The 26,292-nt window shown below is 38.2% G+C and overlaps 1 protein-coding gene across 3 annotated transcripts in view; it reads right to left on the bottom strand.

Moving 5' to 3' along the window:
- The window catches only part of SYT14 (synaptotagmin 14), a 274,064-nt gene that overhangs the window by 80,181 nt on the left and 167,591 nt on the right, over positions 1-26,292 (bottom strand). For all 3 annotated transcript variants that reach the window (XM_004476234.5, XM_023584002.3, XM_071207709.1), the window contains 2 exons: positions 11,755-12,026; positions 6,061-6,510 (listed from right to left, as the gene is read on the bottom strand). In XM_004476234.5, the coding sequence (XP_004476291.1) occupies positions 6,061-6,510; positions 11,755-12,026 (722 nt within the window). The remainder of the gene's footprint in view (positions 1-6,060; positions 6,511-11,754; positions 12,027-26,292) is intronic.

The raw sequence follows: 26,292 nt of genomic DNA, 5'->3' as shown, positions 1-26,292 counted from the left end.
AAAGCTATACCCATGAATCTTTTTGAGATAATTCTTTGCCTTTGGTTTCTGCTGAGATGGCTGATGGACAAGAGCCTAGAGACTCTGCTTTGATTGAAGTGATCTATCAAGAACATCTTTAATCTCCTAGGAGGGTCTTTTGTATGGCTGAATACTTTGACTTTTTAAATTTTTTGAGGTTTCAGCAAAAGTTGTATAGTTACACCCTCTGGCCTTTTACCAAAAACACCAGCCTTTAGCAGCCAATTCTGAATTTTAGCATCTTTTGCCATCTGGATAGGCTGAGAATTTCCTAATTCATCAAGCTCTGGACCTTTATATTTAACAGTTTCCCCCTCCATTTATCTCTCTCCTCTTCATTTCACAATAAGCAGCAAGAAGGAATCAAACAAAACAGGACCTCAATGTTTTGTTTGGGAATCTCCTCAGTTCAATATACAAGTTCATCATTTACACATTCTGCTTTCCACATAACTGCAGAGAACAATTCTGCTAAGCTTTCTGTTACTACATAAGAAGGATCACCCTTCCTCCAGGTTCCAAGAACATGTTCCTTACTTCCTTCTGCCCTTATGAGCAGTGTCCTGAAAGTCCAGATTTCTACCAATAGGCTATTGAAGGCAACTCAGGCTTTCTCTATCATGCTCTTCAAAATTCTCCTCAAACTTCTTCTAGCCTCACCCAATGGTAATTCTAAAGCTACTCCCACATTTTTAGGTATTTATTATGGCAGCATTCCACTTCCTGCTACCAAAATCTGTATTAGTTTTCTGCTGCTGCCTGAAAAATTGCCATAAATTTAGCTGCTTAAAACGGCACCTATTTATTATTTCACAGTCTCTGTGGGTCAGAAACTCAGGTGGGCTCACAAGGCTAAAACCAAGCTTTCAGCTGGGTTTGGGTCTGGGGAAGAATGTGCTTCCAAGCTCACTCAAGTTGCTAGCTGAATTCAGTTCCTTATGGCTGCAGAACTGCAATGCAATTACTAACTTTTAGCTGGCTGTTAGCCCAAAGATGATGTCAGCTCCTAGAAGCTGCTCTCAGGTTCCTCCATGTGGCCTCTTCTATCTCAGCAACAAAGAATCTCCCTCAGGTCAAATGACTGTCATGTTTTGGACGTCTCTGACTACTATGTCTGCTACTAGCTGGAAAAAAATTTCTGCTTTTATAGGGCTCATGTGATTACGTTAGGCCCACAAAGATCATCTATTTTAAGGTCAAATGATGAACAACCTTAATTTCATCTATAAAGTCCTATAATGCAATTATAGGAATAACACCAAGAAGAGAAAGTCATGGGGACATCTCAGGATTTGCCTACCACACTGGTCTTATATAGTATCTGTTGCATGTTTGTCTTTACTTAAAAAAATAGGTTACAATATTTATTTAGAAACATTTAGGTCTACTCACCCCTTCCTAACAATGAGGCCATCTGCAGCCCCACAGATGCCATGACAGCCTTTGTGGAAGAGAACTAAAAGGTATATTTTTAGGGTACGTACTGGTTCAGAAGTAGAGAAAGAGAAGTTATGAAAATAGTAAATAAAAGGACAAAATTGGATCCATGGTAGGCCAGTCTTGTACAATGTGGTCTCTTGATCTGTGGGCTCTTCCCTCACATGACAGAATTATTTGCTTACTCAAGGACAGCTGTTTTCTCCAGTTGGAGAAGACTGGAGAAGGTCAAGAAGGGCGCGAGGCACTGTGGTGGGTTGTGCGCACCACTGTGATCTGTGGGCGCACCTCGGTGGCAGGAGCAACACCTGGACCTGTAGCTTCTCTAGCTGCAGTTCTCCAGAAGAACTTCTATTCTTGTCTCTCAAGACCTTTTTCTGGGAGTTAGTACAGATGGGAGAGGGCAAAACCTTGATTCCATCCACTGTTTCCTCATATTCTTGGCTCTTTCTGTTAGACTGATATCTTTTTTCCACATTTCTTCAGGCACAGGAGGGGACTCGATTATAGGTTTATTATAGTAAAAGAAAACAAATAAGAAGAAGCCAAAAGAAGAGTTCACAGGGCAAGGTCTGGGAGGGTCTCAAACATAAGCTTCCGTGTCTTCCCCACATGGAGTCAGGACGTGTCACCCTCGTGGCACAGCAATGCATCCTCTCAATCACGGAAGGTCCTTTTTATTGTGCGTGTGTGTTTAAAAATAACCTTTAAAAGCATTTTTACAAAACAGGTCACAGGCCAGCTGTGGCTCACAAATTATACTCTGCCAACCTCAGTAAACAGCAGTGATTCTCAAACTGTAATTGTAACAATCACCTGTAGAGCTTGTTAAAACAAATTGCTGGGACCAATTCCCAGAGCTTCTCATTCAGTAAGTTTGGAACAGAGAATGAACATTAGTACTTCTAACAATTTCTTAGATAGTGCTGATTTTGTTGGTCTATGGACTACACTTCTGAGAATCACCAGTCCAGAGGGAGTGTATCAGATAAGACCTGCAGCTTATATACTAATTTAAAGAACCTCTTATCCCAAGAAGAAACACATTATATCTTTGTCAAATATCAACTTTGCTGGACATCAATTGATCAAGAATCATGTGAATTATATAAAATAAGCCCAGGATCTAATCAAGAGTCCTATACTCTGAGAATAGCTAGCTAGCGACTCTACAGAGATTTTGCTAATTTAGTATTATCAGAGGAGGGTCTGTGAGTGTGAGGATGAAGTTTCATTATTAATAAATCTAAAAAGGTGAATGAGGAATAAATCTGGGTTGAGGAAAGGGAAAAAAAGCTATTCTAGAAAACTACTACAGAAAGGAATATAGTTAACAAAGATGCAATAGAAGAAAGTAATTGGGATCATACATTAGGAAAAATTAAAATACAAACAAAATTGAGTATATGAGAAATATTCAAATTACAAAAGGAATCAGTTAGGGTAAATAGCGTAATAGACAAGATTCCAGCTACTGAGTATGGCTTAAGAATAAGGCTTAAGAGATGTCTAAAGCAAGTATATATTAAATCACATGATATTTCAATGTGTATTAGTCAGACATTTTATGTGAAAACACCAGACGCTAACTACAGGTAGAAATAAGTTTTGAAAGGAATTACTGGGAGGGCTACAGAGTTCAGCTTCAGGCTATGCATTCCAAGAACAAATCACAAACTGTACTGCAGAACTGGTCTGATGGGAACCCTACTGATACCCCCACTGGACACTCAATGTGCCAAGAGCTTTCTGTACCGTAACTGTCACTGCCCTAGCACTAACACCATTTCTGTGCCAGCAAAACTATTTTAGAATTACTGCTGTTTCTGAATTTCAGGTGCCTCCACTATCAACTTAATGGAAATGACTGTGAGTGGCAGAATTTAGGTTACATGCCTCATGCCCTAGCTACAAAGGAGACTTGGGAAAGAGAATTCTATAGTACTTACCTTAGGGAGATGGGACTCATTAGTTGGGACTTCCCCAGACATTAGAAAGGTGGTTGAAAAAGTGCTGAGGAGTAAGAAAGCATAAATGTCTACCCCCAAATGTTGTATATTAAACATGCAAACACTCATCTAAAATTCACCCATTTTTGTTCTTAGCGTACTCTTTTCCCAATAAACATTAGTAGAATCAGATATGGATGGAACCTTAGAAAATATTTGGTCTAATCCTGTCATTGAGAAACTTGATGCCCAAAGTGATTACATAATTTATCCAAGTTTACACGGTTAGTTAGTGGAAAGAACAAGTTTTTCAACTCAGTGTAATATATTGTCTACCATACAATTATCAAGAAGCCTTATCTCAAACTAATCTTTATTTTGATGTTAAATTTTAATCTTCCCCTCAGAGAAATTCATTGTTTGATTCTCAGACACTAATTTTGGTCTGGTCCAGAAAAACCGGTATTTTTTCTCTCCATGTATTGATTCAAATAATTGCTTAAAACTAGCTATAAAACTAAATTTGACATGCAGAATTCTATTTTTCTATTATGATTCATGAAAATAAACTAATTAAGCTTTAAATACATTTTGATCATAGTTTTTAAGATTTTGGTAGAATAATTAAAACTTTTCCTTGCCAAAAGCTAATAATATTTTTGCAATAAGAACAATACTAATTATTCAAAAGCTACTGGAATAAATATTTAATTATTAGCATATCTTTCATACATATTATTACATCTTATAAGAAAGAGCTAAACTCACCCAAGTAAATTAAAATGACATGATTTCTCCAGACATTAATATCAAACTTTAAGCAAAAAAAGAACATTAACCTTATAGTATAGATAGAATATATACATTCTAACAGTTTGTATTTTTATGACCAGACAACTGGTACAGTTTTTGAGTGTTAATCTCACAATTATGGTGTGCTGAGTTGTTTTTGGCCCAGAAGCCTAATAAGGAAGCAATAAAGTTTTGAGAAGGTGAAGAAAGAAGAAAGGCAAGAGGGAAACGGACTTTGGCCCAGTGGTTAGGGCGTCCGTCTACCATATGGGAGGTCCGCGGTTCAAACCCCGGGCCTCCTTGACCCGTGTGGAGCTGGCCATGCGCAGTGCTGATGCGCGCAAGGAGTGCCGTGCCACGCAAGGGTGTCCCCCGCGTGGGGGAGCCCCGTGCCGCTGACGACAACAGAAGCGGACAAAGAAACAAGACGCAGCAAATAGACACCAAGAACAGACAACCAGGGGAGGGGGGTAAATTAAATAAATAAATAAATCTTAAAAAAAAAAAAAAAAAAAAAAGGCAAGAGAAAGAAACTCAACTACTGAATTTCAGGTGGTGTAACGTAGAGAAAAAACTTTTCTGAGAGTAGAAGATAGTTTTATTCTTTAACTTCATGATTTAAACTTTATGCTTTAGAAACTATTTATCTAGTATTTTTTCCTTTCTGGGAACATTCCTCAGAAATTTACTAAACCTGCAAAAAAAAATGATAGATGCAATAACCACAAGCTAGCATGTGTAATAGAGGTGCATAAAGAATGGGATTATTTAGCTTGACCAGAGATAAAACCGTATTATTTTCTATGGCTTCATTTTCTTTGTGACATGAATCCAATAAACACAGAATTGAAGTACATAAAGCAACACAAAATACATACCTCTTAATGATACAGGTCCAAAAGATCAAGTGCTGTCTGGTTTAAATTCAATGAAACTCTAACCTTGGACTTATATTTACACATTTAAAAGTTTAAAAGCAACCTTAAGATATTATACCTTTATTTTAAAATATAAATCTACTCCAAAATCTGTATGATAATATTACTAAAATGCTTTAAGTTCAATATAACAGGAGGGAATAAATAAAATTTATAATTTACACTTACTCCACATCAACATTTTCTCATAACCTAAAGAAATTTACAGCATAATGTATCTCTCTTGTTTAAACAAATAGGACAGACATGTCTCTCCTGTGAACTGCAATGCATTGTGGGAGTTCATCCACAAATACGGCAATAGACTTGTATATGATCAGAAGCTGGGGAAAGAAAGAGTAAAGGGAGAACTAGCTTAAAGTGGTAAGCTTAGGTCTCCTCTCAGAAATACCTCAAAATCTTTGTTTAAAAAGAGTGGAAAGTATAATGAAGTCAGATTATTTTTGAATCTCTAAAATAATTTCACAGCTGTTCCAGGAAGATAATCAGTTATGATCTAAGTTGTACCTGATATTCTATAAAAGCAAGTAATTTATGCAATATAACAAATAAGTTATGGAGCTAGATAGTTCTTAAAGTATCACATACTTTTAACCTGGAAAGAAAATAATAAATTTTATAAGGAATTCAGATGATGTCATAAAACCATTTAATAAATATTCCAAAACTCAAGACTCTGGGCTAGACCCTGTGAAGGACAAAATAAGATGCATAAAATAAATCATATATCATCTTCAAGGACAACTTTTATAGATGTGAAAAAATTATGTCTATCTATCTATGGCTTAGAAATTTTGTAAAGGTATTATTAGTATGTACAAAATAGACTGAGAAAGTTGTTGGTTGATTATAGGTTTGAAAAAATGTGTATATTATATATCATGAGCATAAACTATATTCAGGCTATTTGATGAGATACTCACAGAATGATTGTAAGAAGGTTCCAATATCACAGGTAATGACATTTTCCCTTGAAGATTCAATTTTGTTAAATAAAAAATCTTTTCCCCCACAATCTTTTCTTTTTTCATGCGATGTACACCATACAGTCTGAACCGAACTGCGTAATTTCCAATCATCTCAGATTCGACATGATTAAATTTGAATGTTTCTGTGAAGACAGGGCATGGTCCTCTCTGGATGCTGGTTTTTGCTCTCTGTTTTTTTATAGGTAGAAGAACAAGGTGTACTTGCCATGAGTTACCACCTGTCCTGTTATATGTTGGGATGTCTGTGACAGCTGTCACTGTTACCAAAAGCTTCTGTTCTTGTGAGTCATAGTCAAAAGTCACATCCAGTGTGCCATATTTAGCTTCTGGCTCAGGATCAAAAGGTTTAGGAAGCTGTGAAGATGATCCTTGAGCTGACATATCCTAAGAAAAGCAAATTTAAATGTTTTCAGTTTTTAGCTCTATTATTTACTCTAGCATGTAAATAAACAACTGATTTTCAGAAGGGTGAGTTCACTACCACAAAGAAAGTAGTAATAATTAACAGTTGACAACAACCTAAAGCTATATCTATAGGGCCAAAGTAGTTTAAACAGATATGTTAAACTCAAAATCTTCTACTAAATAGAATTTAACATTCGCTATCACACCTGAGAGAGTTGGAGATATATTTTCATAAATAAGACAGAAAATATATTCTCTAATGTTTATTGCTATTTCTTTTAGTAGAAAATTATTAAATTTTACTTTCTCCATTATTAACAGTGAATTTGACAGCTCAGTGTTAGTGTGGAGAGAAAGAAAACACAGATAAAAAGTACAATGCTATTAAAATTTTGAGACCATTTTCAGGGTTTGCTCTAAAATGCCCCCATCTGTAACAGAACATAAATACACCTGGACTTGAAAATCAATGGAGATGTGAAATACAGAAGTATAAATACAAAGGTCTCAACATATTTGTAGCCAAATACACCTTCTCCATAATAAAGACCATATTTACTTTAATTTTTGACCAGAATTAAAAACTACATATTATTTTCTAAAATAATTATTGAAAATGAAAGAATACACATTTTCACAAAAGTTCAAGAAAGACTGAAGCTCTGTTTTAATTATGAAATTAAAAGGAATTGTGCCCATTTTACCTGCAACTGTCTCAAATTTCTGCAAACTGAACCATCTGGAATATAATGGGGATTTTGGCTAGTTACTCTCAATGGAAACCCTGGTTTCTGATCTTCTGCCCATTCAAATATTTTAATAAGTCTTAAATGTCATTTAAAACATGAATAAATTTTATAATTTGACCATCTTTCATTAATTTTCTCAATTTTTATTTAGTGCTCACTGTGGCAGTGACTAATATAACCCCCAATATCTTTCCTTTGTCCATTTAATCAAAAGAACATCCGGTGTTTTAGCTGGAAACACACTGCCCAGCAGGAGACTATACTTCCAAGCCTCTCTTATATGCTCATGTGGTTCAGCTTTGCCAAGGGCTGCAAAAAGAAATTATGTGTCAAATATAAAGATTAGGTTTTACAAAGAAATTGCTTTGTAAAGCAATTCTGCTCTCTGTCTCTCTCAGACTCCCCGAATGCAGACACACAGACAATATAGGTCATATCGGACCATATGAACTAGGACAGTATCTTAGAAGATGGCTGAGTGACATAAGAAAAGGAAATGGGTCCCTGAATAATGCTGCAGAGCAAAGCCACCTGCTCACCCTGTGTATCTGTGGACTGTTGATAAATGCAAGAGAAATAAGTTTCTGCTTTTCAACCATTAAATTTGGGGTCTCTTTGTTATAGCAGCTTAACATTTACCCTAACTCTTGTACCTACTACGTGCCAAGTACTATTTTAGGTGGAGAGAGGTAGCAAAGAACCAAAAAGACAAAGTCTTTGACCACCTCAAATTTATACACTAGCATATATAGTGACCCACTAAACATCATATATGGGAAAAAAATTGTAAATGAAGGCCATTACTTGGGGAAAAGCAACATATCTTTATGGAGAAATTTAGAGGTTTTATACAATATAAGATCAGGGTAAAAATACTCTTATTTTATAAATCAAACAAACAAAAATGTACAGTTTAAATCAAAATGTTTTAATGTACATTACTTTATAAATGGAAATTAAAGATTATTAATTGCATGTCTTTAATATTTCAATGAAATATTTTATAAAATAGTATAATGAGATCTAAGTATTTCAAGAAAATACAATTTTTATAAGGTTCTAGATGTCTACTTTTGAATTTTATTACTCTTGGTGTCTCCCTAATCTTTTCTGGGTAACCTGACAATTCTTGCAAAACCCAGAGGGTGGGACCTCTATGGATAAAAGCTACTATTTGTATTTTGCAGAGAGTTAATAAGAAAACAATCCTTCCTTTCAAGGTACCTAAATCAAATTAAATAATCTTCAGTGGGCAACAGGTCATCAATAGCACTTATGAACTTTCCATGGAATTCTTCTGAACTCTCTCTCCTCTTCCAGTCCAAGTGCATAAGTAGATAGGTTTTAAAATAGCTATGTCCTGGATTAAATTAAAAGGAAAGTAAGAATTTTCTATTTGGTAAATAATAACCATTATATTTCCATTAACAGGATGATAGGAAGCAAAAGAAACTCAGAAAACCAGAAGAGTGAATTTTATACTAAGGCCATAGTCTTTGTGGCAGTTTGAGATTATTTTATGAATCCCAGAAAGAGAAAGATTATGTTTATAAACTAATCTAGTCCTCTGGGTGTGATATCCTTTAATTGCATTAAATTCAGTTAATTGGCCTTTAATTACATTACCTGTTAAGACGCTTTAGGGCTTTTGATTTGACTATATCAGTAAGGCAAGACTTGAGTCCCCACCCCCTCGCTGGGTCTGATATAAACAGACTCACACTGATAAGACACAAGAAAAGAGAGAGCTCGTCCTTTTTGATCCTGCCATGTGATAGAAAGGGGAAGGCTCAAAGAGCTGAGGCCCTTGGAAAGAGATTAGCCATTTGCTTGATACCTTATAGCTGAACTTGGGAAGAGCGTGGACAGACAAAACTGATATAGGAGGCCTGAAAAGAGAAGAGCCCTATGCCAGCTTGCAGCTGAAATTGGGAAGAAAGCAGAATAGTTGAGCTGAGAGAGGAAGCCCAGGGGGGTAGGCAGAGAGCAGGCAGAGATCGCCCGCCATCTTGCTTCAACACGTGGCAGCTGACTTTGGTGAAAAAGTGCCTCTTACGGCACCTCAAATTGGACTTTTCATGGTATTGGAAATGTAAGCTTTTACCGCAAGTAAATACTCTTTATAAAAAGCCAATATATTTCTGGTACTTTGCATTGGAACCTCTGTGGCAAATGAAAACAATATTCTACACCTAAATACTTAGGTAATTTTTATATACAGTATTGCTGAATATTCAGTGCTGTTATATAAGACATGAAAACAAACATTATGGAAGAAACTCATAAGAAATGTTGACACAGGCAGCAAGTTAGTAGCTCATGAAATATGAGAAAATTCATAGGATGTTTTAACTATAATTAATAAGGAAGTAGTTTGTGAGAAATAGGTAGAAATCAGAAGACGTGTTATATATAGACAGTAACTACATTAATCACCTGTAAGACATGCCAAAGACAGAATAAATAGAAAATATGATGCAACAAATGAATGCTACCTATAGAAAGAGATGGAAGGCTCAAGCCATGATCATGCCACTTCTGGGCTGATAGCTGTGTCACACATGTACTTTACCTAAGAAATGCAGATAAAACCTTCATCTGTTTTAGTCTAGTAGGATAACTGGCAAGTTTCAGTGGTGGCCAGGTGTACTTGCCCCTAAATCTGACTCGTAGAACGAGTGTGTGTTATTGATTCAAGGCAACTTAGTTCAAATCTCAACTCTGGTCCTTGTTATGACACCATCAACAGAAAGGGGTGAATAAACAGAGAGCCTGAGAGAGAACATATGAACATTGCATAAACCAAGATTCACACCATGTGGTCCTTCTATCCACTTGTACCCTGTCCTAAGCATATTAACCTACCTCATCTTGCTCCAATTACTTCCTGCTTTTTATTTGAAACAGATTCAAACATCCACATGCACCCATGCATGTGTATGTACACACACACACATGGGTGGGTGACTTGCACATAATGTGAGTAACTTAATTTGCTCTGTGAATCCTCTGGGATAGCTTGCCTCACGGTGTACCTGTAAGGTACTGCTGCATTAAAGTAATTTTCCACACAACAATTTAGATTAAGAGGGGCAATATAATATAGTTGAGAGCACTGTTTTTGTAGATCAGCAGACCTGGGTTTGAATTACAGTTGCACCATTTAAGAATTGCTCTTGGGCAAACTGATTAACTCTGAGTCTCAATGTTTTCATTTGTAAAATGGAAAAAATAACTTCCTGAATATGTTAGAATTAAATGAGCTGACTACAGAAAGCTCACAGAATAATTCCAGGCACAAATGGTGATAGTTATTATTGTTGTGTTAATGCCACAATCCAGGCTCTACTGCTAACTTGGCTCTCTATATAGTCTTCAGATTTACAAAACAGATCTCAAACTAGTTAAGGTGATAGAGCAAGAGAAACAGTTTTTGTGGGGCATCACAAAATTCTAGTATTAAAATCAATCAATGTCGAATTTTCTTCTAAGTCAGATACTATAATACTAGAAATACTAAAAAAGTAGTAACATATACAAAGTGGTTTTTTTTTAAATTTAAGAAGAAAAACTTAAAATTAAGGAAATTCTATCCCTAGCTGTTCTCTCTATTGGGAAACTACCTCCATTATTTAATTTTGGCAGCAGATCAGACAGCTCTAGGAAGAACACTGACATACTACAGTATTATGAAATGTTACTGGGGAGAAAGTTGTGAAAATTTGAAATCGGGAACTCAAAGGAATGTAAATCCTAAAAGTAAACACTACCTTATGAAAACTTAGATTACCTTTATAATTTTCAACGTAATAGAAAGATTATAACAAACTTTTTAGAACATGGCAAGACTTCAAAAGTGCAGCACACCTATTTTGGTTGTTCCTTTCATATTTTTGCTCCAAAAAAGTAAGAAACTTAAAAGTCTACCAACTAAGCACTCTGAATGCATGATGCAGTGGAGTCAAATTTCATTAGTAAAGCTGATCCTCACTCATTCCTTCCACAGTCTATGGTATGAAAAACAGTATTCTGAAAGAGCTACGAAACAACATTAATCAACACATTCCAAATAGTAAAAAATCTAAAATAAAATTTAAAAATAATTTAAAAACACACAAACATAAATAATAACCCCAAGGTGAAACAAATAATTAGGTAATTGCAGGATGTTTATATAAAGCAAGTTTTAAAAACCCAACAACCTCTCTTGAGGTTGAAGCCTAAGTAAGGGAAGATGGTTTTTCAGTCATGTCTGTTTCTTTATTTTTAATCTGTTTTCCTTTTTGAGGGTAGTTAGGGACTGGTGGGACAGCCCTGAGAAGTTTGTTGGACAACAATTAGATCAAGGATGGAAACTGGTACCATAAGCCGCAAAGGAGAAGATAGCGATGTAATCAAGTCTTCTTACCGAGGAGCATGTATCATTATCCTCCAAATAACATTTATTTTAAAAATTCTATGTGATTTTACTTACTTCTGGACTCAGGACTGCAGTGCTGTCACTTGGAACATCTTCTTCATATCCTTTATTATGAAAACTTTCTATTTCATGACCTGTGCTTCCTTCACTTGGGCACTTGTTATATGAGCATCTTGGACTGTTGCTGCAGTGGGAAAATTCACATTTACTGTCCCCAATTTCTGAGGGTGTACATGAGAGGTGGGGAGAACCACTGTCATCCTGATATGGTGGTGGCTGCAATTCATCCAGTGGGGGTGTTCTTCTCATTCTCTGAATGCAGTTTCCTGACAATGATTAAGAATCTGGTCATTGTTTCCACTTAGCCTCAACATAATAGTACAGTCTACTGTAAATAACTTTAAAAAACTGGATGAAAGTATTTGTGGCAATGTAACTACTATGAGATACACTAGTAAGTTTTCTTTTTCCCTAGTTCAGACATAGAAACAAAATAATCTGGGTCCCCAATCCTATCTTGCATAATAAGATTAGGAAAAATAAAGTCATATGCTAAGAGATCCTGGTATGTACCATGAAAGCCTGAGAGCGATAAATATTAGTAAAACAGCTTTTTAAAATCTGGTTCTCCCTCTTAAAACAATCCTGCAGTGTACCTACTTCATAATCTAGTCACTTGTGGTCTGTGGCCTCTCTGGCCAAAGCCATTAAAATACAGTGAGTAAGAACACATAAAAACCTCATTTAATTTCTTCAGTTCCTGAGTTGAACTTGAACTAGCATTCAGCTTAGCAGTGTCAGCAGCTGTTTGTCTGCATCTTTCCTGGATCTAGAATCCCAAGATGAGGTGTGCTGTGAATCAAGGTCCAATCTCCATTGGAAACTTCCATAAATTAGCAAAGACAGAACATGTTCTGCCCATTCTCCATTATATGGTAAGTAACCCCATCCTACTCGACATTTACACCTATATTCCTTCTTGTCTACAGAAGGTATCTATTTCCACCTCAAGCAGCTAATCTGAAACTACATTTTCTTTTACTCTTTAAATATTCTCATAATATTTACATCAATGATTGAGAGCAAATATATCTGTAAAAGAGGATGGAGGTGGGGTTGGGAAGGGGACACAAGGAAACCGAGCTCCACATACAATTTAAGAATAGGTAAATCTGTGTAGACAAATCCTGAATGCAATATCAGATATTAAGCTTAAATATGCTCACTTTTTTCTTTTAATGAACTACGCATCTTCTTTTTCAAAAGGAGGCCCTGATAAAGGTAGTTTGTATTAATAAAATGCTTATAATGGAACTCAGTTCAAACATTCAACAGTTCCTCTCTTCTTCCTAAGATAGAAAAACTTTACACAAGAACTACAAGCCTCATTTAAAAATTACCACAATGCCTGCTTCAAATGGAAAATATTAATTTGCATGAATTAATATTTACATATTTGTTTAGAAGTCCCAATTTTGGAAAAAGAAAATGAAATGTCTTACCTAGTGAGTCTAATAAACTAGCTTTAGCTTATAAAACAAACAAAAACGAGAAAAGCTACTGAATTAATCGCAGCTAAATTAAAAGATAGATTAGACAGACACTGCAGGCACTAACCAATAAAACACAAAATTACAGAATGATAGGCACGGTTGGTTATTAAGCCAATCCCATTCATGACCTCCGCCTCTCCCAAGCCACTTTCCAATTAGGGGTGACCAATGAGACCTAAACAGAAGATTTCAGAGAGGAGCTTCCAGGAAAGCTTGTGCCTTCTTGATAAGCAGGCAGACTCAATGCGTTTACCCTTTTTGTCCCTTGCTTTTCCCCTTCCACCTGCCTGGAGATGTAGCAGTCTTACTGTGATAGTGAAGTTACAAGCATTAGAACGAAAGCTAAGGATGGAGAAACAGAAAAGTGGAAAGAACCTGGGTGTCTGAAACATCACTGAGTATCTACCACTGTCCCCACTCCGACTTCTTGATGCCTGAGATAAGTAAATCCCTATTTGCTAAAAAAACAAACTGAGAGTTGGATTTTCTGTTTTTGTTTCTAAATATATTCTTGATTTGGTACACTTGATAAATTAGGAACTACCCCCACTTAAAATATATATATTTAATCAGCCATTGAATTAAACAAAATGGTAATACCTAAATATTTACAATATGAAATCAATTAAAACATTTCCAGTATAGTGGTTCCAGGAGCCAGCATAACGTTTCTTTCTTTATTTCTTTTCTTAGAAGAGAGGCAATCTTTCCCATAAGTCTCTTAGTATATTGCCCCAGAGATTGCACTGGACAGAACTGGGTCACGTGTCTTTTCATAAACCTATCACAGGTATAGGACATGGGATTATAATAATTAGCTTAATCAGAAGTTACCAACAACTGAAGCTGGGGATGGAACCAGCTTCATTGTTCATATCTACATGGCAAAGAGTAGATGCCTGAAAATACGTAGGGTTCAAGAAGAAGGAAAATCAAGTAATTATATTGTTGTTTTCATCTTTTTAGAATATCTTCCCTCTCTTCGGCTCTTTTTTCCTTACTAGCCTTTCCACTATAATAATCCTTCTTTCAACTTTCTTTTGATGTTGATACCACCAAGAGGGCCCATTTACCCAATGCACACAGAAGCAAATACTGCGTCACCAGGATTTTGAGAAAAGACAGGGTTTATAGCGTGGTCAGTCACCAAGGAGACTGGAGGCAAGCCTCAGATCAGTCTCCCTGAACAAGACGTGCGCTGGGGTTTTACACAGTCTGGGGAAATGGCTAAGGATGGGATGAGATGGTGTGGGACAATTTAGTTTGGGAAGGCGGCTGAGTGGCATGGTTAGGACGATGTGGGCCAACCTGTTTGGGAAAGGTGGGGTTAACCAAAGCATGCTCAGCTGCAAGCTATCCTTGTTCTTAAAATGGAGGCCCAGCATGCTCAGTAACTAGGCTTCAGCAGGTGCTGCAAGGAAGAGAAGAAACAGTAACTTATCTTGTGGGGCAGCAAGCCTCCTACATGAGGAGGTGGACATTTGAACAAAAGAGAATTAGAAACTTCTACAGATCAGGAAGAGAGGGGCTACTCTGAAAAGTGGGTTAGTAAATGGCAGTTTCAAAAGGGTTGCTAAGTGGCAGTTGCAGTCCCCCCGGTTTCAGCTGGCACCTTCCTCAATCTTGAGGAATCAGGGGCGATGATCACTCTAGCTACTTCCTGCTGACTCTGGGGCCTAGGCTGGAATTCAAGGAATAGAACATCTGGAGGCAAGCTTGGGTCCTGGGCTGAGGAGGTGGCTCTGGGGTGTCCATTCCCCTGCTTCATCTGGTTGTTCAGGCACAGGCTGCTCCCTCTGTTCTCTGAGGACAGCAGCAGGGTAGAAGAGCCCAGTGGACCGCAGGCTCTGGGATACAGATTCGACAACGAAGTTTAGAACTAAAAGTCCAAACATAAGAAGCACTGCTATACTATTATTGGACTTCAGCTGAGTCCAATACAACTTAACTCCCACAAGGTTGGTGTAGTTGGGTTATTAATCGTATGCTGCCAGGCAGCCTGACTGTACAGCTCTTATATATTTAGCTCAGTCTGGCTGGAGGTATTTATCCAAGTGCAGCAGAAGTGTTTGCTACAGTGCATAATCCTCCTGGCTCTGCTAAAATATAGTCTAAGGCTATCTGATTGTCCATGATAACATGTGCCAAAAGAAGCTCGAATAGCCTCAAAAGTAGCAGCAGTGGAGGTGGCAAGTTCCTCAACTGATAGTTAAAATTGTATAAAGTGCTTCATGGTAAGCAAATTCAGCTCAAGGAGCTAGTAGTCCTAATCCTAATCCAGCTATGCTTACGCCTGGTGACTGTTCATGCTGGAAATGGTTAGTATGTTGGTATACTGAAGTATTTGGCTTCAAATATCCTAGAGTACATTGGCCTTTTAACCAAATATTTACACATTGGAACACTGTGACCTGGGTATCAAGTATGCCTTCTTCAAATCCTTTAAAAGGCAAATAGTTCATGAGGTTTCCACAGATACTTAATACTCATGGACTCATGGCCATGGAGACAGTTACGTTTTCTATAACCAGAGTGAGGGTCTGTATAGTTACTTTATGATAGGCAAATTTCCCCCAGGGGGCTACAAATCCTATACTGCCCCTTTGTCAGGGCTCAGGAGACTAGGAAAGTAGTAGGAGTTAAACCTTGGTTATCTGTAGTGGCAATGTCTAGGCCATATTCTCTCGTTATCCAAACACAAAAAAACATGTACCTGAATGGGGCACAAACTTTGGTCCATTGTTGATTCCATGTAGCTACATGCCTGGTTTTTAGAGTCCAGTTGTCCCTAGGTCTTTCAAGAGCACTGCTGCTCAAGGCCTTGCACACTGTGGTAGCCTGCAACATCTGCTTGAGACTCACATAGAGCAATCCTCCAGAATGACCTCCTGACTCAATTTGAAATTTCTTAGCCATAGAAACTCTATTCTGTTTTAATATATCCCCCTTTTGATCAAGATCCTTCTCCAAAAGCATCACTGACCAAAATTTGTTATTAACCTCTTAATGCCAGGAGGCTCATCCCTGGGAGTCACGTCCCACCTAGCGGGGAAGGCGGTGAGTTTATTTGTGGAGTGTGGCTTAGAAAGAGAGACAATTGAGCAACAGGAGGTTTTTCTTCAGGGGGTGACTCTTAGGCATTAATTATAATAAAGCGTAGTTTCATCATTACAGAAATGTTTCATAAGTACAAGCTTCGGGGTTAAGGGCTTGGCTTCTAAGCATAGTTCCTTTCATGAGGAAGGTTCATATATTCCAGAGTTTATTTTCATCGGTCTCCCTCTTCCAAGTTCAAATGGGGATAATTTGTTTTCCAGGAAGGAGTAGATCTTAGGTTTAAACCTTCCAAAGTTCCTTGTTTACAGTTTTGATGCACTGGGAACCTATCCCAGGTAGGGAAGTTTAATAGTTCCATGTTTTCCATCCCCAGTCCAGACCTAACACTTCGAAATGTTTTCAGGGTGTTACATCAACCTGCACAGAATACAGAGTCCTTATCCCCTATTCTAAGTTCCATGTCAAATAAAGCTGAGTTAGGTTGTCTAATTAAACTGACCAAGAAGGTTAAATCATGTAGTGTGCAGTAAACTGGCAAAGAAATTAAAGTCCTAAAATACACTTACCCTGTATTCTGATTTACCTTAGTCCTAACCAGATCAGCCCCACTCACATTTCCATTGAAGTCTGTTCCCTTTTTCAGCTTCTTCAACAACTGCTGCATGGAGGAACGCTGCTCCTGCAGTACCTCCAGAGCTGGGAAACTCCAACTCTGAGCCTCAAGTATCACAAAGACACCCAAAGTTCCAAGGAGCTACCAGGTCACACAAACATGGAGCAAAGCACCTCAATATTAGAAATAATGACCACAACCCAGGAACAAATATTGCTGCTACAAGAGCTTACAATCTAGGCCTTAATTCCCTTATTTGAATTTTCTAAAAGAAGCTATTTCCAGAAATAAAAACATGTGACAATTAACTTACACTGAGGTCATCAACCACAGACCACAGCAAAACTTTGTTCAGTCTCACCTTTACACTTTTCTGGGGGTATGTTAATTAACAGCAGAACATAGTTTATCTATTGGACGTACTTCTCTTTTAAAGTCCCTCCTTGCTGAAGATGAAACTATCCTTTAGCTGACATCATGTACTTTTTAGAGAAGCATCAGGGTAAAACAATGTCCCTGACAAGATTTGGTTGTTCTTGTGACACGCAGAATTTTCTAAGAACAAATAAAATCATGCCTAATAACAAGAGTCTGTTGTTTAATACCATGCAGATTGGGACCAGGGCATATCATTGACAGTGAGACCATTGCCAAATCTCTAGGAATTCTATACAATTTCTAAATATTCATATGAACGACATTTCACCCATCCTAATTCAATCTAGAGAAGGCTAAAAAGTCCCTTTTCATTTAACATTTCCCATGCAAACCAGAACATAGCAAACGAATTTAACTTTTTCTAAGGCTTCCTTTTTCACAAGGTGAAAGAATAAATCCCCTATGATTTTCATGGAGCCCTCTACAAAATATTTTAAAATTCTTTAGGGTTTAGCCTTGAGAAGAGAAAATGTCAAAAGTCATCAGGTTTGAATATATGCTTAACAGGAAAGTGGATCACTGTGAAAGAACATTTGATTCCTTATTTAAACAAGGTTAGGGAAAAAACTCAGTTCTTTTAAAAGCAAGCAGACTTGTTTTCTAAAACAATAAAGGAGGATAAGGTCAAAATAAACATCAACAAGAATATATTCTGATATGACATTTTTGTCTTCTAGGCAGACTATACGATGGAAAAAAATATTTTTATAATTTCTCACCAGTAAGTCTAATAATCCAAGGAAACCTCATCATTTTAAGACAGAAATTCAAACTCTATTTTTGCATGAATTTACTGTTTGATATGAAAGCTCTTAAAAATTATACATAAGCCTATCAAATCTTAGCCAGCATTGTATGTGACAAATAAAAGTTGTTTAGGTTTTGTCTTATACATTTCTGTTTCTCATTTTGGAAAAACCAGTCATTTTAATATAGGACTAAACTATGCTCCTTTTCCTTAACAAAGTAAACCCTGCATACTTTATATACCTCTTTTCTGGTACCTTAAGTTACCAAAAGGATCTCTGAATTGTCTTCAAACACCCTACATAACACAGAAGTTCTTAAAATACAGTTTTTCACAGTAGTAACTCGATTTTGTTAGGCACAAACTTACATTTTACATCATTTTAAGGATTAATAAATATAATGTGGCTTATTAGTAGGCCTACATAAATTTAGGGAGAACATACCTAAGTAGAATAAAATTGTAGGTTTTTATTGTATTTAACACTGAAAGCTGAGAAGACAGCTGTTTTTGGGACGATTTTCAGAAATATTGTTTTTTTCTCAGACCCTTTTATCAGTATTCCAGTAACATATGTTAATAATAATTTCCAAAACAGTTTCCTGAAGATAAGTAGGGAGGTCTGGTTTATTATTACGGCTAAGCTACGATTTAATTGCAGGTTTATAAAAGCAGCCAGGTTTTTCTATATTTTTCCTCCATTGTAGGTTAAAACCCTCTTTGTTCTCATAACATTTCAAAATTATGAACAACCAATCTCAAACGCATACTGATTATCAGGCGATGGGAACTATACTACAATTGTTTAATTTGTCTTTAAGCATAACTCAGGAAAACTCTTCTATAGCTCTCAAAGACATTTTTCTTTATTTACTGGACCTTTTGAAATTCAGGTAATTGTATTTAATTACCCCCTTACTACTGTGGCTACCACCACAAAAATATTATTAGAGAAAAAATAATTCCAAATTGGGAAATTCCCTTGGAGTGCCATAGTGAATAAAGACCCTTTACAGGACAAATGATACTTTGCAACATTTTCATCGTGATTATCACATTCAAGTCTCAGAACTAGTAGAAAGTGCTCCAAGCCAAACCCTTACCTCCCCCATGGCTGCTCTAACTGGCTCAGTTTATACACTCACCATTTGAATTGTTTCTATATTTGGAGAAGAGGGCTAATGAGGGTAATGGATTTAAGATAAATAAGCTGGCCCTAGTACCTATGAGCACCCATATTTCCCCATTTTAATTGTTTCTAATTATCAGATCTATTTGCCTAAAGATATGATGGGGACAACTGGAGAAGCCTCTGCTGTTCCCGGGGCAGCCTTCACAGTCACAATGAAGGGCACTTTGCTTTCTTAGAGGGAAAAGAGCATTGGAGGGGGTGGGGGGGGAGGTGGGGGGGGTTGGGGGGGTGCCGCTTCGTGATGTTCCCGGCAGTCCCCCCTCCAACGCCAGGCTGTCCACAGCAACCACAAGCACCAGCACCCCGAACCCCGGTGCCCAGAAGGCCAGAACAGTCAGGGCCAGGAGCTTGATATTAAACCCCTCAAGCTCGATAATGTGCCTACATTTTTTTAACATTGATATTTAATTCTATGAAAACTCTTTTTACATTGGAAATATTAGAAGTTCAGTTTCTTTTCTGGAACTCCAGGAGTACTAATCTATATATACACACACACAAGTACGTGCTTATTTATCTTTAACTGATTTGAATAGAGCTCTTTTAAGAATTTTTTAAAAATTTGGTATTACCATCTGCAGGTAGGAAAAAGTATATATTAGACAGACAGACACACATAGAAAGCTTATAGCTTCAAATGAAATCTTTAGTCGTGAGTCACACACAAAACCACAGAAACAGAAATAAAAACTTTTCAGTTCAAACTATAATTTTGTGCCTTTTCTGCAAATGTGACAGCACCAGCTTGATTCTTAGTTACAGCATGTGCACACTCTGGGAAAAGGGAGTCAGAATGTTGTGCACTAACAAAATATCTTATAGCCAGTATACCAATAACAGGGAGACAAGAGTGGGACTTGAACCCACACCCGAGTGAGAGCACTTTAGCACCTGACTCTCACATGCCTGGAACCTGAACCCCATATAACCTGGTTGGACTAAGGTGGGACTTGAACCCTCAACCTTAACCCAGTAACGAGAGTGGTACCTGAACTCATAACCAGAGACCAGACAAATTTTGCATAAGAGTAGGTACCTTACCAAAGTTACTCACCCAGAAGATGTCTTTATCTGGAACCATTTCTTTTCTCAAAACTCAACTGTGCCAAGGGCCAATGATGCTGATGGTAATGGGACAAAGTCCTGGTGTTCAAGCCTAGAGACCACCTGGTCCAGGCTGCCGCTCAAGGTCAACGACTGGAAAACTCCGTCCTGCAGGGGCCATGGAGTCTTGGACAGGGGTCTTCATGACTGCCCCTTTGTGGCTGCCAAATTGATACCACCAAAAGGGCCCATTTTCCCAATGCACACAGAAGCAAATACTGCGTCACCAGGGTTTCGAGAAAAGAAAGGGTTTATAGCGTGGTCAGCCACCAAGGAGACTGGAGGCAAGCCTCAGATCAGTCTCCCTGAACAAGACGGGCGCTGGGGTTTTATACCGTCTTGGTGGGCTTAAGGAAATGGCTAAGGATGGGATGAGATGGCGTGGGACGATTTAGTTTGGGAAGGCGGCTGAGTGGCACGGTTAGGACGATGTGGGCCAACCCTGTTTGGGAAAGGTGGGGTTAACCAAAGCATGTTCAGCTGCAAGTTACACTTGGCCATAAAATGGAGGCCCGGCATGCTCAGTAACTAGAACTTGTCAGAGATGGAGCTGGCTTTAGCAGGTGCTGCAAGGGGGAGAGAAACAGCAACTTACCTTGTGAGGCAGCAAGCCCCTCATGAATAAACATAAGGAGGTGGGCATTTGAACAAAATGGAAGGAGAAACTTCTACAAACCAGTAAGGGAGGGGCCGCTCTGAAAAGTGGGCTAGTAAGCGGCGGTTTCAGAGGGGTTGGTAAGTGGCAGGCTCAATGTGACTAGCACAATATAATTTCTGTCCAGTAACAGTTATCCTTTATCTCCTTTGGTTTCCTTTATATTAGGTCCCCGCCCAGTTGCCAGCCAACCAGGGTACTCAGGTGAGCTCCGGTCATGTGGCTCAATTACGTTTAGTGTAACTGCTCCAGAGACCAAGACACAAGTCACCCAGAAGAGGTCTGTGATATTTAAAGATGTTACGAAAGCTCAATGGGTTGATCTTATTACTGTTTCCAGGGTTTAAGAGAAACGATTTTTTTAAAATGTGGATTGCAATGTTTAAATTATTTTGGCCACCATGTCCTCAACATTTTGGAAATAATATCACACTTTCCTCCTTTCTTTTGCATTTTACTTTCCAATGTGAAGAACAAACAAAAGTACCTGGAATAAAATGTCATTAAAAATACAGTTTTTGAGGTATATTCGTTTTTTAAACTTTTGCAATGATACCTCTTTTTTCTCTAATTGAAAACTACATCAATGGTGTCTAGACAGTGTAATAACTAAGAGATGACTTAGATTTAATTGATACTGGAAAGCTTTTAAGACAATTGTTTTATAACGTAATATAATTTCTCTTACAGTTGTTAAACTACACTGTAAACACTGAGTTTTAGAAGAAATGTAGAGTGCACCTATCAAACACCGAAATGATGATGTCCTACATTACTTTGCTCTTTATTTTACTACCTGATTTCATGCGCTTATTTTTATGGAAATTATGTATCAGTAAAAGAATTCATGTATGGGTATATTTTAAGCATTTTAATTTATCACCTGCATTTGGCACAGCACCTAGAAAACAAGACAAAATGTCCTCCTACCCTAAAAAATTAGAATGCATGCATACATAAGTATTTAACCCGTAGTTCTAAAAATTATGCTTTAAGAGAATGGTTTAAAGTTTAAGAACCAATGCTCTAAAAAAGGGTGAATAACTCAACAGCTACAGAATATACATTTTTCTTTTCAAGTAACCATGGAAATTTATCAAAATTGATCATGTACTGGGCAATAAATTAAAGTCCAAAACATTTTAAAAAAACCAGATGCATAAACAGGATGTTCTTTGACTACAGTGGATTTAAAATTGAAATCAGAAACAAATATATAATTAGAAAATCTATAGAAATCTAGAGAAAATAACTAGAAATTAAAAATATACTCCTAAATAACCTATGGATCAAAGAGAAAATCACAATAGGAAGTAGAAAATGTACTAAAAAAAATTATAATGGAAACAATTCATATAAAAACTGAAGGATGTGGCTAAAACTTCATAAAAGGAAATTTATAGGCCTAAATGCATACACTAGGAAGGGAAAGACTGGAAATCAATAATCTAAGCATCAAACTGAAGAAGCTAAATAAAAACACTACTCAGTAAATTAAACCCAAAGAAAGTAGGAGGAATTACATAATAAAGAACAGAAATTAATAAAAAACACTCACATAATAGAAAACATCAGTAAACCAAAATAAAATTCATTGAAAACACTAATATAATTGATAAGCCACTGGAAGAGGTTGGTCAGGAGGAAAAAGAGACATCATAAATTATTAATAGCAGGAATGAATAAAAGGACGTCACTTCAAATCATATGGGCATTAAAAAGAAAATGAGCATTCCCGCCACCCCTTCGTTTCTGATGTCCACTTGGTGGGGCAACGGAAGGTAGGGGTTGGCACTGGAGGTGGCAAGGGAAGCTCTAGTGGCCCAAAGCAGGCTATCAGAGCTCAAGCGGGATGAGGAGGAGGTCCACGTGCTCAGTGCCTGCTCTTTTGGGGCCCAGGAGAGGTAAGAAGGGTGGCCAGTCAGCGTACAGCGTGAGAGCCAAGCAGGGTGAGGAGGGCCTTCATTTCAGAGTGGCCAGGGGTGAGATGTCAGAGTTGTAGCAGGGTGAACAGGACATCCACACATGAGGGCAGTGTTAGAACCCACGCCAGATAAGGAAGGCCCCGTGTGGGGAGGCAGAGCTTCAAAAGGATAAGGATTCCTTAGGGAGGAGTAGACTGGCCTGGGATGAGAGCCCAAAAAGGGAGAGGAAGGTGTCCACACCGATGAAGGGGAGCAGCTCAGCAGGAGGAGCCAGAGCCGGAGGAGGCTCAGAGGACAAGAGGTGACTGGTGGGGCTGTCAAAGCCCAGGTAGGTAGGAGGGCATCCAAGCAGGGGGTACCTGATGAGGGATATCAGCATGTGACCAGGGTGAAGAGCACATCCGCAGAGGTGACCCAGCAGAGGAAGCCAGAGATCAGAGCCTAAAGGCGATGGGGAGGATGGCCATATGTGAGGGTGGCCCAGAGTATGGTTTTAGAACTCGAATGGGGTGAAGAAGGGAACCATCTGGGGGAAAAGGGAAGTCCTGGAGCAGCATATCAGAAGTCAAGCAGGAAGTCAGAGCCTAGGTAGGGTGACGAAGGCACCCACGTATGGGGCAAGCTGGCATGGGGTGTTAGGAGTTCTGAGGGGTATAAGAATACCCACAAGTAGGGGATGTATACAAGGGATCTCGGAGCCCAAATGGAGTGAGGTGGGAACGTATGCAGAGAAGGCACATGTGTAGGCAGGGGAGACAGATCAAATAATAAATACATTAAGGCTAACGCGAGCCAGGTCACTCACTATTGGAGAAGGGAGTAACAAAACTGGAATGAGAAAAAAACAGAACACACTCTGTGATGCTTGATAGAATTGGAAATATCAGTGTGAACTCATAGTTTTTAATACATAGAAATATAGAGTGTAAATATAATCAGTATATTATAGAGTATGTGTGCATATTTACACTTATACATACACCTGTACATGAATACCTGAGCTCAGTCACTGACAGGGCTTGGAAACATCAATACCTCAATAGCAATGAGCACATTAAATGCCCAGAGAAATGAGGACTCCTTGGAGAAATGGCTCATTCCAGGGTCAGAAGAGATAAAGCACAAGACGAGCTAGAAAAGCTTGCTGTGGTGAAAGTGAGGATGTGCTGAAAGAATGACAGGACATGTCAAAAGGACAAAGATGCCAACTTGAAGGGAGACTCTCACTGATCAAATCCTACTGACAATTTGAGCTTCAAAATAAGTAACTGTAGTCACAACTACACATAAAGAATAAAACAGGAAGCCATGAATCTATACTGAACAAATAAACACATGAATAAATTAAAAATATTTGGAAGAAGATATGAACATAGTTAAGGACCTTCCTATAAAACGCTTATTAATTACAAAGAGAAAAATAGTAACTTTATAGTAGACAGGTGTGGTAGATAAAAACTTAATGAAGGGATCAAAGTGACCATTTTAGGTAATGAGACAATTCAAAACTGTGCACAACCTGGTAAAATGAAATTAGAGGTACAGCATTGCTTCTGTGGTATTCCAGGTAAAAGTGTATAATATGAATCTAATAGTGAACATTATCAGACAAAATAACTGGCTTGTAATCTTCAAAAGAGAATAACTGAAGAACTATTCTAGACTGAAGTAAGGTAAAGAAAAATGACAATGAAATGCAAAACATGATTTTGAACTGGATCCTTTTTATAAAGGTCATTATTTGGACAACTGGTAAAATCTAAATGGAGTCTGAGGATTATATATCAATGTAAACTTCCTAATTTTGATGTTTGTACTGTGGTTATGTAAAAGAATTTCCTTGTTTGTAGAAAGTACACAATAAATTATTTAGATGTGATTATCAGGTTAGCGACTTACTCTCAAAAAAAGGACTTTTTACTATACTTCCTTCTTTCTTTGATTTTGTTAATATTCCCAAAAGATCATTTCCATTAAAAAATCTTCATATCTCATAAAAATAAATTTGAAAATAATATTGATATTGATAAACTCCTAGACAAAACAATCATCAAAACAGACCAAGAGTGTACTGTGGAAGAGAGCAGAGTAAGAGGCTCCAGGAATCAGTCGCGTCTACAATTAAACAAGCAGTAACCATCTGAATCAACTCTTTCAAAACTTCAGAATCCAGCAGAACACTGTATAGCCTCCAAGAAAGAGCAGGAGAAAAAGGCTGGTAAATTATGGTAAAGACCAGTAAAATGCTCGCCCTGTGCAGCGGTTACTGTGACCATCCTCCACCCTAGAGGCAGGCAGCAGTGGGGTCCAGCCTGTGGCATAGCTTCCTGGTGCCAGAAAGGGACAAAAAAATCCACTTCTCCAAGATCAGGCTGATCATAGCTTTTGATTAGCTATTTCAGGTCAGTGGGCTCTGAGGGGAGGCCCAGACAAAGACTGCGGAGGAGACTTAAAGACGATGCGCTTCCTCAGAGCTGCGGAGGACAAGTGAGGGGCTGCTTCTGCTGGACAAGTCAAGAAAGGACAGCTTTGGGAGCAGTAGAAGCAGCCCTGGAGCCCTTCCTGGCCCCTCCCTCATCCCCTCTCCAGGACGCTTTGGAGCCAACCTGTGCACCCCTTGTGGGTCCCTGGACTTGTTTCGGCTAGGAAAGACCTACTAGGGAAAAATCCTCAGTGGGAAAGGCCGCCTTTCCAGAATTTACCCTCCAGGCAAAAGCAGCTTGAGACAATGAAGGCAGTGTTAGAAACAGTTGAGGCCGATGGCCTGGGGGAAGGCTGACCTGCTTTCCGTGCAGCAGTGCAGTGTTCAGGGCAGGGGGTAAGTCTGTCTCCAGGGAAGTGGAGGGGGCATTCAAGCTCCTGAAGACAGGGCAACGCCTAAGGCCACTAGCAAACTCAAGCGCAGGACAAGGCGCTGCCACAAAAGGCAGGAGGACCCTGTACTCTGCATTAGCCTTGGATGGCCCTTCCTGAGAGGAGGACTGACTTTCAAATCTCTGTAATATCACCAGTGGTTACAAGCTCAAGAAACAGACATTTCAGGAAATAAACCCAAGAGTTAAAAATTTTAAGTATTAAAATGTACAGTGTGCAAACAAAAGATTACAAGACAAAGAAACAGGAAATGATAGCCCATCTAAAGGAAGAGGGGGAAAAAAACCACAAAACACCAACATAGAAGACCAGACTAAGGACATACCAGTCACAAACATCTTAAAAATGATCTTCAAAAGCTCAGGGAGATGAGGGAAAATACAGAGAAAAAAACTAAAGGATAAAAAAACAAAAACAAAACACAAACAAACCC

The sequence above is a fragment of the Dasypus novemcinctus genome, chromosome 13, assembly GCF_030445035.2.
Source record: "Dasypus novemcinctus isolate mDasNov1 chromosome 13, mDasNov1.1.hap2, whole genome shotgun sequence".
Taxonomy (NCBI): domain Eukaryota; kingdom Metazoa; phylum Chordata; class Mammalia; order Cingulata; family Dasypodidae; genus Dasypus; species Dasypus novemcinctus.
This window is presented reverse-complemented; position numbering and strand designations above follow the sequence as displayed.